The sequence below is a fragment of the Amphiura filiformis genome, chromosome 14 (assembly GCF_039555335.1).
Source record: "Amphiura filiformis chromosome 14, Afil_fr2py, whole genome shotgun sequence".
In the NCBI taxonomy this organism is placed as follows: Eukaryota; Metazoa; Echinodermata; class Ophiuroidea; order Amphilepidida; family Amphiuridae; genus Amphiura; species Amphiura filiformis.
The window spans coordinates 66,497,581-66,512,633 of NC_092641.1; the positions used below are offsets into that span (position 1 = coordinate 66,497,581).

The following is a 15,053-nucleotide window of genomic DNA, read 5'->3' on the forward strand; positions in this document are numbered from 1 at the left end:
TATTTCCAAAATCTACCACAGGGGTAGTGTGGATTTCAAATGGAATAGCCCATTATGTCACATACAGATATCAACACCAAAAAAAGTGTTACCGACTGATGGAATTGCCTATTCCAGAAAATTAACCCACTCTCTCTCTAAAGGTAATTCCAGTTGCAAATGTTACTGAAAAAACAAACAAACTTAGAAATGCATTAAAATGGACGAAAAATCACAGAATCCAAAATGAGCCCCTCAATTTTAGGATTTTTGATTTTGAGTTTCTGCTGGATTTTTTTCGCATTTGAACAAAAGTCTGGATTTCTAGCAATCATGACTAGACAAAATGCCCGGATGTCTGAACTCTTCTATGGAGGTATATAGTGGATATTCTATTTTCTGGAGTAGCCCAATGCATGGTTGACATATTTTGAAAGTGATTATTGCTCTTTACTGGAGAGAAATGCTCAATTATTGCCTTACTATAGATCATCAGTGATCATGTAAATAATTATTGTTAAACCATGATTGTTACCGAAAAGGGGGTAAATTTGACAAGTTGTTTCCACCTATTATACAATGTTATACATGCACATTCACAAAAAATGACTGAAATTATTGGCAATCTATTTTTAATGTATGCCTTATCTTGCCAACATTCTTAGTATAATTTTCTGTTGCTTACACTTTAATCCCGGACTTGAAGAAATAGTTTATGCGAAAAAATATAATTTGGAACAGTGTTCTTGTTGAGTTTAAAATATTCCACAAACTCACATTAAAAATGGTTCTTGGCTCTAGAAAAGTTAACATAAGAGAAAACAGTTCTTGAAAATGCAAAGAATCCTCAAAATCGTGAAAATGGTTCTTTCTGGCCTTCTTTATTATATCCCTTTCCTGGTCATATGATGGTTCTTTCTGACCTTAACAGTCAACTCTTTATTCATTAAAAGAACTATTTTAAGGTTCCATATACAAGACAACTGAAGAACTTTTTAGGTTCTTTAGCGTACTCTCAAAAATGGTTCTAATATCTGCCTTAAATATGGAACGCTCAACGATTCTGTAAAGAACCGAAAAGGTTTTATAAAGGCAACAAATGGTTCATCAAAGGGTTGCATTTGAACAACCAAATTAAAATGTAGCAGAAATTGAACATTATCATGGCTTTAATATTCGACTTTCACATTTGAAATTTGTATGGTTTATATAAAGAGGCATATAATTATCAGTGATTATGATATACCCAGCAAACACAAAACGTTTTCGACATAATTCGCAAAAGGTTATAAAAGGTTGTCAGAAAACGTTTAAATGTCGGGTTATATAAAGGGTATAGGCCTATTAAGAGTATAAAACGTTTTCATAACCTTAAAAAACATTTTTGATAATCTACTGCTCAGCAAACAAAATGTTTTACAGAAAACGTTTAAATGTCGGGTGATAGAAATGGTCTAAAAACGTTTTAATAACATTCCAAAAACATTCTTGAAAACTTGATACAAACAATTCTAAACAGAATGTTATTTTGGGGTTAAAAAATATTTTGCGAAAAATGTTTGCCCAAAATAATTTCAATAACGTTTTAATAACGTTTTCATGACCTTTATATAACCCGACATTTAAATGTTATTAAAGGTTTTGAAAAAACATTTTAAGAACATTTCTGTGTTTCCTGGGTTCGAATATTTTAACATAATGTTATTTAGTATTGACACAATATTTGGCAAAAATGTTTGCAAAAATAGTTTACAATAACATTTTTGAAAACATTTAAAAATATTGTTGTAGTGTGTTTTCATACAAAACGTTTTAAAACGTTATCATGACCTTTATATAACCCGACATTTTAATGTTATTAAAACGTTTTACATAAACCAAAAGCCACAATATAACTTATTTAAAACGTTTTTAAAACGTTTTTGTGTTTGCTGGGTACTAAAGTAGTTCTAATATATAATCTAAATTAGCATAGTAAATCACTGATTTCATCAAGCCAGGATATGAACCCAAAGATGAGCATGCAGTGGCGGAACTAGGAGGAGCAAGATGGACATTTTCCCCTCATATTTTCCTGCTCCCCCCAATTTCCCCAGTAAAAACCCATAATTACGAAAATGCCCACCTTTGGAGACAAGCGCAAAAATGGTTGATTTCTCCCCCAATTCATTTACCCCCCCTGAAAAGATTCCTGGTGCCGCCACTGTGGGCAGGCAATCAAGATCTTGATAAAATGAGAACAAAGCGAGCCAACAGTATTTGGTTCAGGATAATTCTGGATAACTCATTCGATGCAAGATCGAAGTAAATAAATTATGATTTCTCGTTTTATGCTTTTTGTCTTTTTCTCCTTCTTTTTACCAGGACAACTCATTATTGTAAATATAGACGCATGTTTATTATGTACATTTACATAGCAAATAAAATAAAACTTTGAATGTTATTTTTGCTTCTCTATACGTGTTCTTGTTAAAGCTATAGATGTATCACAGGCAGTCGAATCCCAGGTTAAAACTCGAGAATGCGCCGCGCTGAGATCGCAAGTACTTCTCATATAGCGCCATCGTGTACGGGTATAATAGGTCTACTATCTTTCATGTTTGATATTCGTTGATGGTGCACTCAGAAAATACATTAATGCAGTATTTATTGGCCGTAATTGGCAGTTTAGGGTCCGAATTGTTTGTCATATAAAACCAAGTCAAATAAGGAATAGTTATCACCATCTGCATGCGATGATTTCGTTACCTCAGAAACATCGCAATATAGTGCGAATATTTCCAAACACCTAAATTAGCTAAAAATTTAGGACATATTACAAAACTATATTTTCTAGAATTTCAGAAGAGTACTTTAAATATTGGCCGGTTATTTTTCACACAGCGACGTTAACTAGGCAATTGCCTAAACTTCTAACATACACTATTTGTAGAGGTTACGCGTCAATGGTGAGAGCACTGTGTATTGTGTAGGCCTATAGGAAAACGGACAGTAACTGCAGTATGTACGGTGTATGTTATTCATGCTTTGAGAAAACTTTGATCTGATTTCTGCAATTGGAAGCTTCCCAGCTTTGATTCTTCATGTAGTGATTCTTCACTATACTAGTGCGCATTGTGTTGCACTTGAATAATGTTTCTTTCAAACTTAAAATGAAGTAAGTTGACGCATGCGTTATGTTTCGCTCATTTCTTCGAAATCAGTCAACCGATTCAAATACAATTAGCATATTAGATGCATAATTAGATGGGCTACACGCTGGTTTTTACATTTTTGGATTCTGATTATTATTTCTCGACTTATGTCCAAATTCATTCATCCGGTGATTTTTTTTATGGGACAGTGACACCCTGTGTTCGGTTACAAATCTGCACGTTTATTTCATAAAACAAAGTACTTAGTTTCAAATTAAACGTATGCGAAATGAGAATCAGCTCAGGTCATTTATGTGTTCATCCAGTGTTTATTTTTATGTATTATATTTTTAATGATGTGTTTAAAGGAGGATTTAGTGATCCTAGCATCCTCTTTTTATGACATTTTTCAGTAGATATCCACGAAAAAAGCGTATTCCCAAATTTTCAGTTGATTCCGATTTTGCGTTTGCGAGTTATGCATGCTTTATGTGTAGGGACTGCTCCATAGACAATGTGTTGTACTTTCGTTCTGGTATACCAGAACGAAATTCAAATTTGACAATATTTTTGCTAAACGAATTAATCTGCATGACATTTTTGGTACATAAACATTATGTAGCCAGAGGTTTCCATGGGTTAAAATAATTCAACTTTTTTTGAGAAAAGTGGATAAGGTTGATCACGAAATGCCCTTTAAATTTAGTGCTCAATGAGATTAGAGTGCTCAGAAGAGATGTGGGGTGAACCAAAATTAAAAAAACAAAACAAAAAACAAACAAAAAAACACACGAAAAACAACAACAAAAAACAAACAAACTACATAAATTAATGCCTAATATATCTTGTCCATGTTTTTGAAATATTAAACACTTATAAGTGTTTAAAAGGTGTAACAAACGTAACACTAACTTGCAGTGTGTGAATAATTATTTTTCTCTCCCTTTCATGTCAATCAACACGTCGTTTGGGCTGTTCCAGTTGAAATCCATACACCCCCTATGGAAGACATCACTTTAATCTTCTACACATCGGGGAGCCCGGGGGCACACAATTTTAGAAATGACGGGTATATATGTGTCTACCGACGTTAGGAAGTTTATAAAGGCATATCGGTAAAAAGGGTGTCAATGGGATTGAAATTTTGAAGAAAAGAAAGTAGTATTGGGTAAAATATTTCAAAAACAAATGGAGCAATAATATTGCTATTTTATTTTTGTTCCAAAGTTGCAGAATTACAAATACAAATTAAATTGATGAAATAATAGAATTCGAAAGTTTCCGCATTTTTATGGCATTTTGAATGATGATAAAATTCTAGAAAAAAAGGGTCATTGGGTAGCTGAAATTGAAAATAGGGATCATCGAGTATAACTTTCAAAAAATGGGGACGTCTGAAAAAAAAGAGGGCATAATGACAGGTCCATACCGTGACATCTAAATGTTGAGTGCTCCCGGGACAGGGAGTGTGAATTTCAAAGGGGATCCCATGCATGCAGTGGTGTACCGGGGGCGTGGCCGATTCTCCCCCGACTGCAGAAAAGGGTAAATTTTGCCGCCCCCCTTCATTTGGTTTGAAAAAGTGAAGAGGAAAAAAAAAAAGGTTTATCATGTTTATAGGCGCTATAGCGACCTAAGCACAACATTTTCATTAATAGCCACAATTTTGTTTCTAAATTTTCAAAAATTTTCCATAATTCTTCCGCCCTTTTTTTCTTTTGATAGGCCTAATTCTTTTTGCCGCCCCTTCTTCCACCGCCCCTTCTTTTTTGCCGCCCCTGCTTTTACCCCGGGGGGGGCGACGATGGCATGGGTTACTTCATTTACAATCTACACCCCCTGTGTGGGAGATTAAGGTCAAGTTTTCCATACGGGGTGTACGGATTTCAACTAGAATAGCCATTTCAGAGGAGGAAATGGTCGACAGATCACAGAGAAAAACCATGCAAAGAGCGAGCGATAATCTAATTTGAGCTCAAAGAGCATTTAAATTTGAATGAATTAATTACAGTTTTTGGAACGGCTGTAATTTGATGTAGCTAATGTGCGGTCAGTGTTGTTAATTAATATCCTTAATTAGATAATGCGTCAGGCATTGATTGTCTGAACATTTTATTAACAGGTATAGATTGCGTGATCAATGATATAGATTGTGTGATCTTGGAAATTAATGTATTAAACACAGGAGAAGGAGAATAAAACAAAACCAAAAAAAAAAAAAAAAAAAAAAGGAGCTGAACGTTAGTGAGTGGAAAACGTTCTAAAATGAGAGAAAGTACATTTTATTTTGGCATTATTCACTCTTGAGAGTATACAGACTAATTTTTTTCAATCCTTATAGAGTGAAATTTTCCCACTCAAATAGGGATTGTCCTCCATTTCACTCTTTTTTTCTTCCACTCGGTGTACATTTAACTCTCTTCACGCGGGTGTCGACTGCAGACGACAAGTTTAAAAAAATTAAATATTCAAAAATTTCAGAAATGTAAATTTTCATGACCATATCTGGAATCAGCATAACAAATGCATTAAAATGAGTACAAACAAGCCTAGTATTGATTCAGTAGTTCTTAAGATAGCTCTTAATATTTTGAGAAAATATTTCAAAATTTGAATTTTTTCCATTGAAGCGCATGGCTAGCACGCAGAGCATTAATAATGAAAAAAGTTCATAGACCCCCCTTTCATATTGCAGAGACGTCACACAACCATCTTTATTTTGGAACAAATCATTGCAATGTGATCTTTTCAACTTTATGGGAAGCTCTACCTTCATTACTGCAATTCTATGAAAAAAAAAGAATTAAATCGCATTTGACGTAACTTTTTTCCGAACCCATTTACTTCAATAAATTTATATGAATTGTTGTCCACGAGGCCGGCAATAGAGACCATTTGAGTGCACACACAAATTGGGCTATTCTATTTAAAATCCACACTACCGCTGTGGAAGATTTTGGAAATATCTATCACATACAGGGGAGTAGGCCTATGGTTTTCAAATGTAATTAACACATTAGCAGCTCCATTTGAAACCCACCCTCCCTCTGTGGAAGATTCAGGTTGAATCTTTCCAGAGGGTGTATGAAATTCAAATGGAGTTGTCTAATGTGCTCAATCCATTTGAAATTCATACTCCCCCTGTGACCGATATTTCCAAAATCTTCCACATGGGGAGTGTGGATTTAGACTGGAATAGCCCAATTGTCCTCAGTTTCCACGTGTTCGGGGCGGGGTTGGGGGTGAAATGACGGTCACACATCGGTTGATTCATTAATTCAAATGTGCTAATCCTAAATGATCTGATTTGCATTACTTTATATTAAGATGAGATCGGTTTGATATTAATGTAATTTCCTGACGGATTCTCGTCAAGGTTGAACAGCAGATGATAGGCCTACTAGTCCAGAAAAATACAGCACTAATTTTTTTGGATTTAAAATTAATATCATCCTGTTTTGCCGAATGAAACATATAGCAAAATCCTAAGCCTTTAATTCTAAAGGCAGTTCCGTAGTTGTGGACGTACATTAAGAAGACGTTGAGGACCTAGGACTGTATTGAGACGTTTGGATTTTGAAGTGTAAAACCCGAGAATTTAATTCCAGTCCCATTCTCAGGGGAGTATATAAAACGGGGACCCCTTAAAATCACCCATTCTCAGTTGGCATGAAAGGTCACAAAAATGTGTTTCAGTTACAATTGGTCTGTAGGCCTATTGTTCAGATCTTTGATGGAAACTGATAAAGTTTTGTCTGCAAGAGGGACAAAGCTAAAGAAAACCAGAAAAAAAATGAGAGTCTATCTTTTGGTCAAAATTTCTCAATGTTCTCCGTTGCAGACGTAAACTTTTTCATTGCGGACGTACGAATTGAAATATTTCAATTTGTATGTCCGCAATGATGAAATGACATAAATTCTTAATATGTATACTGAACAGGGATGTAAAGTCAAGACACCTAATGCAGAGAAAGTCAAGTATCAACTTTCAAAATATGCAAACTTTATTTGTTTGAAAGTAAAAAAAAAAAGACTTTATACAAGGTGGTTAAAGATGGCAGTGTTGGGAGTGAACGTCCGCAACAGAGGTAAATTTTCACATTTGTACAGGGTAAAAAGTTAACTTAATTGCTCTGATAAACTTGAAACTGGAAGCAAATTGTTCATATATTCATGGGAATTCAGAAAAAGAATAGCTTGTCCTATCTGCAATGTCAAATTACTGAGATATGAGATAAAAATGAGTTTCGAATTTTGACCAATTGGTTGACATAATTACGGAACTGCCCACTGGCAAATTTTATTCAATTTTTGGAAGAAAAAAAACCCATGACGGTAAATGTTTGGAAATAAGGGCCAAAAACAAGCGTTTTTTATGGCATTTTTCGTATAAGCTGCGGCAATCAAGACAGACTTGTACAAAGACTTATTGCAAGTTATGAATTCTAGTTTTCGGAAACAAAATTTTTGAATCTTTTCCATAACGAATTATTAAAAATAACATAAAAAAATATAATATTATGAGCCAACTCTTAGCCTATATACTCTAGTTTTTGAATGCTTACACTGCATGCAAAAACAGTATCTAGAGATTAAACGCTTTTTTGTCCTCGATTCGATTTGTAAACACGTTTAAAACCTAAGCACCAATATCAATTTTCAAAACATGTGCTTAATAAACGCAGGGCAAGGTGGTGTCTATATAGAATAGCGTTTTATCTCTAGACACTGTTTTTGTAGTGAAGACTTGTGTATTGTGCGAAGTTCTGGAATTTTATGACCACAAATGTAAGAAAATGTGCATGTGCATTGACTTAGGATTAAGATACATTTTATTTGACAAAACATGATATTTTTTAATTTCAAAAATTAGTGCTGATGTTTTTTATGGAATAAGTTGTAGTTCCACAGGATAATGATTCCCCCATTTAAACTCCCATCCACTATTAAACGATCCCTTATCTCAGAAGTATGGGTTTGCCGACATATTGTTGGTTTATAGGAACGGGTTATAATCAAGCAAAATCAGTCGGAAGTCGGATATGTTGATTTTGAGATATAGCCAAACAAAGGAAGTATATCTGCTCCTATCTTTTGAACTGGTTGTCTAAATCCAATGGGGGTTTCATCAAAATGTAGCTTTGTAGATGTTGTTTACAATCCAAGAAATTGAAAATTGAATATGTCTGACTTCACAACTGATTTTGCTTGATTATACCATATTATGACCGACGGAAATCAATCAAACAATTACTTTTCTTCTTTCGTTTTGCATAATCAAGGAAGATGAAATAAAAGCGAGCGGACAAACGGACGAAACATCTTCTTACACTCAGTTGAATATACAATGTAATGAGATTGGATATGTTAAAGCAGATAACGACCAAAGTTTCTAATTTTAAACCAAGGTTGTTAACATATGATGCAATGTAGCAGAAAAAAACAGTAAAGGGTACTAGACCGGTAAACATGTTTAGGTGTAAAGCGTATATCTTCCCAGAATAATTTTTACAAACCAGTTTTGATAAGTATATACGAGACGTACCACCCAAAAGAGTCAGTTTTTAACCGACCATGATTGAGGGTAGGCCTACACCGGGCCTTACGGGTGGGGGGAGAAGGGGGCACAAACCGTTTTTGATAAGTAGGGCCTATACGAGACGTGCCACCCAAATGAGTCGGTTTTTCACCGACCATGATTGAGGGTAGGCCTATATACCGGGCCTTACCGGGGGGGGGCAGGAGGCACAAACAGTCAATTTTCTTATCACTCTAGGCTCTGGGGTGAGTTCGTCCACAGAACTCTTCTACGGAGTTACCTTACATTTTCATGTTATAAATAAGTCAAGACATTCAGGTGAGGCTTAGGGTGAGAAATTCACATCTAGTTAATTTTCAAAATGGCGTCCAAAATGGCCGCCATATAGGGTTTTTTATTTAAATAAACTGTAACATGATAATGATATAATGATAAACAATTATCAATGGAACGAATGTTCCTAATCATAAGAATTAATATGTGCCCAATGTGTATCATTAGTATGTTTTTAATTCCAGATGGCGTCAAAAATGGCCACCAGAATATGCTATTTCCATTGAAATACCATAAGCAAACATAAAAATAGTATAACAACAAATATTATCAATGGAATGAATGTTTCTTAGCAACACAAATAAATATGCAATATCTTTTCAATTCAAGATGGCGTCCAAAATTGCCGTCAGAATAGGTCACCCCGGTCATCCGGGTACTTATTTTACATGACGCTACAGTCGGCTACACTTACGCTTTTCAACCCACAATAGATCGTGCAGCTGAGCGACTACTTGAAGACTTGTAGCACAGCTCATTCAGTTGTTTACGTTCTGTTTTGACCTCGAATCGAGCAAATTTCTCGGCCGATTTCGGCAAAATAAAGGTTAAATACTTGGCGAAAATTGCATTTTATGCGATGCTGAACACATGAACATGTAGAGGAGAGTCTTTATTTTTGTTGTTGGCTGGAGGCCCCATGTCGAGAAGTTATAGAAATGGTAGTATTTTGGCCGATTTGAAAAGGGACAAACCACAGAAAACTACAAAGTTGACTTCTGAATCGGATTTGTTGTCAACGGAGGTCAACAGCTTGTGACGTCACTCCGGGGTCACCTATAGGTCCGTCTTTACATGTTTAACAGGTAAGCACGCACGGGGAGAGCGGATTTGATTTTATCACTATTCTAAACACCACTTTTGATATAAAATTGGATCGATTGAGCCCATATTTATTGGTCGAGCTATGAGTTTTAAAATATTGGACGAGACATAGTCGAGTCCAATATTTTAAAACTCATATAGCGAGACCAATAAATATTGGGCGTAAAGCATCCAATTTTATCATTATTATGTGTTGGATCCAATATTTTCACACACTTGGATCCATAAAAACATAATAATGTAAAATACTGGTCAATGTAGGCCGTTAATATTGGATCCACAACCTATATACAACCTAAATGCTTTTTTATTTAAACCGAGAAAATATTTTACAACATGTAAAATATAATACTGGAACAATGAGTGGTCATTTATTGGCGAGTATACGCCGCAGAAGTGACGTAGTTAATCGGATTAACTGCCATAGCAATAGATGAATACAATTTTGACTATACCGCCCTGCACTACAACGTTCACGCGGTTCCGATGCATTGAACCATAGATGTCAAAGAAAGGCTGATCACTCGCACCTGTAATATAAGTATCTTTGAAAAGAGCGGTATTGTATTCAATCTATGTTTGCTGATAAACACAGGGGATTTAGTGCAATTTGTAGTGCAGGGCGGTCTATTCAAAAATTGTATTCATCTATTGCTAGGGTAGTTAATCCGATTATGACGTCACTTCTACGGCGTATACGGCCGGCGCTATACAAGTTTTCATTTCATTATTTTTTTATTGTTTGGAATCAATATCAGTTAAATTAGAATATCTTTGTAAAAGCAAAAGTAATAGGCCCTATTGTCAATGAATGAGCCTCACCAACGGCAGAACACTCGAACTCGAAAGTCGTGAACGTGTTTTTTAATTCAAATATCTTTGTCAACCAACATACAAACTATGTATATTATCAACTTTAACAACAACGTAAATCGAAAATTCACGATTATATTAATTATCAAAGTGTATGAAATAAAGGCAGCGACAGCAGCATGCATGCCCTCTGGTACTGGTAAAATTCATAAAAAATGTTTGATTAGCGTAACCCGTTTCTTTAAAATTATTATTTTTTGTAAAAATGAATAAATAAAAAAAAATTAATTGAAAAAAAAAAAAAAATAGCAAACGCAATTTACAGCTTTAAAAGTAAAATATACATATATTTGCGGGTATAGGCTATATATGCATGCGTACGAGAAACTACGCAACATATGGGCGATATCTGATAATGAAACGCGATTCGCAAAACACATGTTGATGTGAAAAACACATATCGAGAAATGTAGAAGTCGTCTGTTCATCTATTATGAATCTAGTAAAATAAATATGTACACATCTGATGGAGCTGCTATGGGAAAAAAAAAATCGTACCCAAAAAGAGTTATTGTTGAAAGGCAAAAATATCGCGAAATCATTAAAACTGGTAAAGCTTTTTTTAAAACACGAAAACGTCAAGAAATGAGATACAAAGGGCATGAAAGGGATCGTTTCAACGTTCACGCACGCGCATGCATTCAATCAATCAATCAATCAATCAATCAATCAATCAATCAATCAATCAATCAATCAATCAACCAATCAGTCAATCAATCAATCAATCAATCACTTTGCTTTTGATAACAGAAACAAAGTGGTACATAATATTGTCTAATTCAAAACTTGTCAAAGGTAGATTTCAAAACTGGTAGACAACACTCACTTTTTGAACCGAATATTTCAGAGAAACCATTCTCCGTCATCAGCGGTGTGATGCTGTTGGTAGACTGACTGATGATTCTCCAGTGTTTCTAGATGTTGTTAACAATGTCCTTTGTGATGGTGTTTCTAGAAGAGAATCATTCTAGAAAGGACTAAGGACAAAAAGGACATTGTCAACAAACACTGGAGAATCATCAATCAGTCTACCAACAACATTACACCGCTGATGACGGAGAATGGTTTCTCTGAAATATTCGGTTCAACAAGTGAGTGTTGTTGACCAGTTTTAAAATATACCTTTGATGTCTATTCCTAACACGTATAAATCTCTTCATTATGAGATAAATGGTTGGAGAGATTCAGATTTGGTAGAAAGTATGTTTGTCCTTCTCTAATTTTGAGCACAAAAATATTCACCAATAATTTAGAGTTTCAGATTTATGGAAAAATGATAACATAGCAAGCTAAACCTTTTATCATCTACCAACGACGGATTGGCGGTGCTTGTGTTTATGCGCTGTCGTATAGTGCACGTTAGTAACCATTGGTTACTGCTTAAAGCCTGAGCTCATACACCTGTTCCGAATTTTGATATGCCATAGGCTTTGTGTTGTGATCATTTCGATCAGTGGTTCGTAGCGAGGAAAGCGTGATCCAGTTGACCTAGCAACGGTCATATTCTAACGCGCACTACGACAGTGAATAGCAACCTGTATGTTGACCGACTGAGGGCGTCAGTCTAGACCTTATGGGTAATTACAGGAACATCCGTAGTTGGACACATCACAGCATGGAATTGTACTGTTTGAAAATGAAGTAAAAAGGGCAGGTCCTTTTACTAGATTCATTTCATGAGCTGCATAAGCGCTTTCAACGTCCTGCAAAAGATCTTGATTCAGTGTAGCATTCAGGGGATATGCTTCGGCAGGATCAGTAGCTAGATTGTAGATCAGTGGTGGGTAATGCCATCGTACGCGTGTTGATATGCATGAGGAACCCTGGAAGTAGTAGGAGTAGGGGAAACCCGCTTCTCCACATTTGGCGGCATAATAATACTTATTTCTCATCGGCATGGTTCTGTAGTGAAGCTTGTAATTACCGAAACGCATAGCGAATAGTCTGGCGTTGCAGTAGAAGAACAATGGCTGGTGGTTGCTTGAATTTGAGTTCACTTCGTCAGAAGAACCCGCTAACGATAATAGATGGCGAATATCTTGTCCATCAATGATGCGATCGTCTGGGATGGAGCCTTTAGCAATATCCACAAATGTTGGGAAGAAATCCATCTGACTTATTACTTGTGTGTTTACTATTCCTGCAGGGATATGCTCCGGCCATCGTACAATACCTGGTACACGAAGCCCTCCTTCAAAGAAGTTCCCGTTTCCACCTAAAAATGAAAGACACACCATTCAACGTTAGGCCTATAGATATTCATCTGAGTGTGAAAAACTCTCAGATGAAATAGTTTTGATTGGCCACTTCATCTGAGTGGCCAATCAAAAATAGTTATGCTCCAGCCTGTTCATCCCTACCACCACTTCTGCTGATTGGCTCAATAAATCACTAGTCCTCTTCTATAACCAATCGGCAGATAATACTCAGTGTGATTAAACCAAATCGTGCCATTATCTCCAGCTTCGTTACACATCATATTTTTATTACAGAGTGGGGTGGGGTGAGTGTTCTGGTGTTGATTTCATTACAAGCCGACGACGGATGTCGGCTTGTTCTGTCTCTTCTCAATTCTTTCTTACAAGCCGACGACGGATGTCGGCTTGTTCTGTCTTCTTCTAATTCTTACAAGCCGACGACGAACGTCGGCTTGTTCTGTCTTCTTCCAATTCTTTCTTTCTTCTTTCTTCTTCTGGCAACCAATCAAAATGCTCTAGCTCCGCCAGGCATTGACAGATTTCAACCATACTTTACCCAAATGACCACTGGGCTAGGCCAAACCTTCCATTTCACTTTGACCTGGCTGTGACCTTTGACCTTGACCTTATGGTCAAAAATGTTGATTTCACAAAAAATGCTACTCCTTCCTCAAATTACATGCAATGATCATGTGACTCATGCATATGAATCAACATGTGGCAGTGCTTAAAACTTGGCAAAAAGAATTGAGGTCAAAGGTCATTAAGGGGGTCATTTCCGGTCTGAAAGCTAAAAATATTCAAAAAATCACTGTCTTTACAAATTATATAGCAGAGAGTCGCCTTTAGCACACATGCATTGCTACTAGCCAGGGTCTTTAGGATGCCTACAGTTTTGGGGTCAAAGGTCATTAAGGGGTTACTTCCGGTCAAAAACCGAAATATTCAAAAAAAATTTTATCTCAAAATGTAAACAGACCAGAGTAATATAACCATCATACATGAATCAGTGTTACCTGATGTATGCATGGTATTTTTATTTTGGGGGTCAAAGGTCATTAAGGGGTCACTTCCTGTTTTAGCTGAATAACTTTAAGAATTTTTATCTCAAGAACTAAACATGTTAGAATTTTTTAATTAAAATTGGAACAATGCATTTTGTCGGTGTACATTAGGTTTTTTTTTCATTGAGGTCAAAGGTCATTAAGGGGTCAAAAGGTCAATCAAAAATTTAAAAAATCAAAAGCCATGTATAAGTTCCGATTAAGCTGAAATTCACCAGGAATCTTTCTTATGACATCCTAAGCACAATGCAAGAGCAGTTGACCCCATCCGTGACCCAAGGGTCAAGTTATAGGGGTCAAAGGTCAGATTTCAAAATTGGTCCAATCGAGCTCAAATTCAACAGGAATTATTCTTACGACATTCTAAACATGTTAAAAATATAATAATATTTATGACCCCAAAGGTCAAAGTTTAGGGGTCAAAGGTCATCTGCGGCGGCTTGTACTCAGAGTCTGTTGACTCTAGTTCTTTCTTTCTTCTGGCAACCTCGTGACATTTTGCGTGACTTGCCACGTTTCGCCCTAGCTCTCTTATGCTTCGACAGATTTCAACCATAGTTGAGCCAAATGACCACTGGACTAGGCCAAACCTTCCATTTGACTTTGACCTTGCTGTGACCTTTGACCTAGCTATAATGGTCAAAAGTGTGATTTCACAAAAATGCTACTCCTTCCACAAATTTCATGCAATGATCATGTGACTCATGCATATGAATCAACATGTGGCAGTGCTTAAAACTTCCTAAAAAGAATTGAGGTCAAAGGTCATTAAGGGGGTCATTTCCGGTCTGAAAGCTAAAAATATTCAAAAAATCACTGTCTTTACAAAATATATAGCAGAGAGTCGCCATTAGCACACATGCATTGCTACTAGCCAGGGTCTTTAGGATGCTTACAGGTTTGGGGTCAAAGGTCATTAAGGGGTTACTTCCGGTCAAAAACCAAAAATGTTCAAAAAAATTTTATCTCAAAATGTAAACAGACCAGAATAATATAACCAACATACATGAATTAGTGTTCCCTGATGTATGCATGGTATTTTTATTTTGGGGGTCAAAGGTCATTGAGGGGTCACTTCCTGTTTTTAGCTGAATAACTTCAAGAATTT

The 15,053-nt window shown here is 36.0% G+C and overlaps 1 protein-coding gene across 1 annotated transcript; it reads right to left on the reverse strand.

Annotated features, from left to right (window-relative positions):
* Positions 1–12,254: 12,254 nt before the first annotated feature.
* LOC140169592 (arylsulfatase-like) lies at positions 12,255–12,920 on the reverse strand. The gene has a single exon (XM_072192856.1). The coding sequence runs from the start codon at positions 12,918–12,920 to the stop codon at positions 12,255–12,257; it is 666 nt and encodes a 221-aa protein (XP_072048957.1).
* Positions 12,921–15,053: the final 2,133 nt, after the last annotated feature.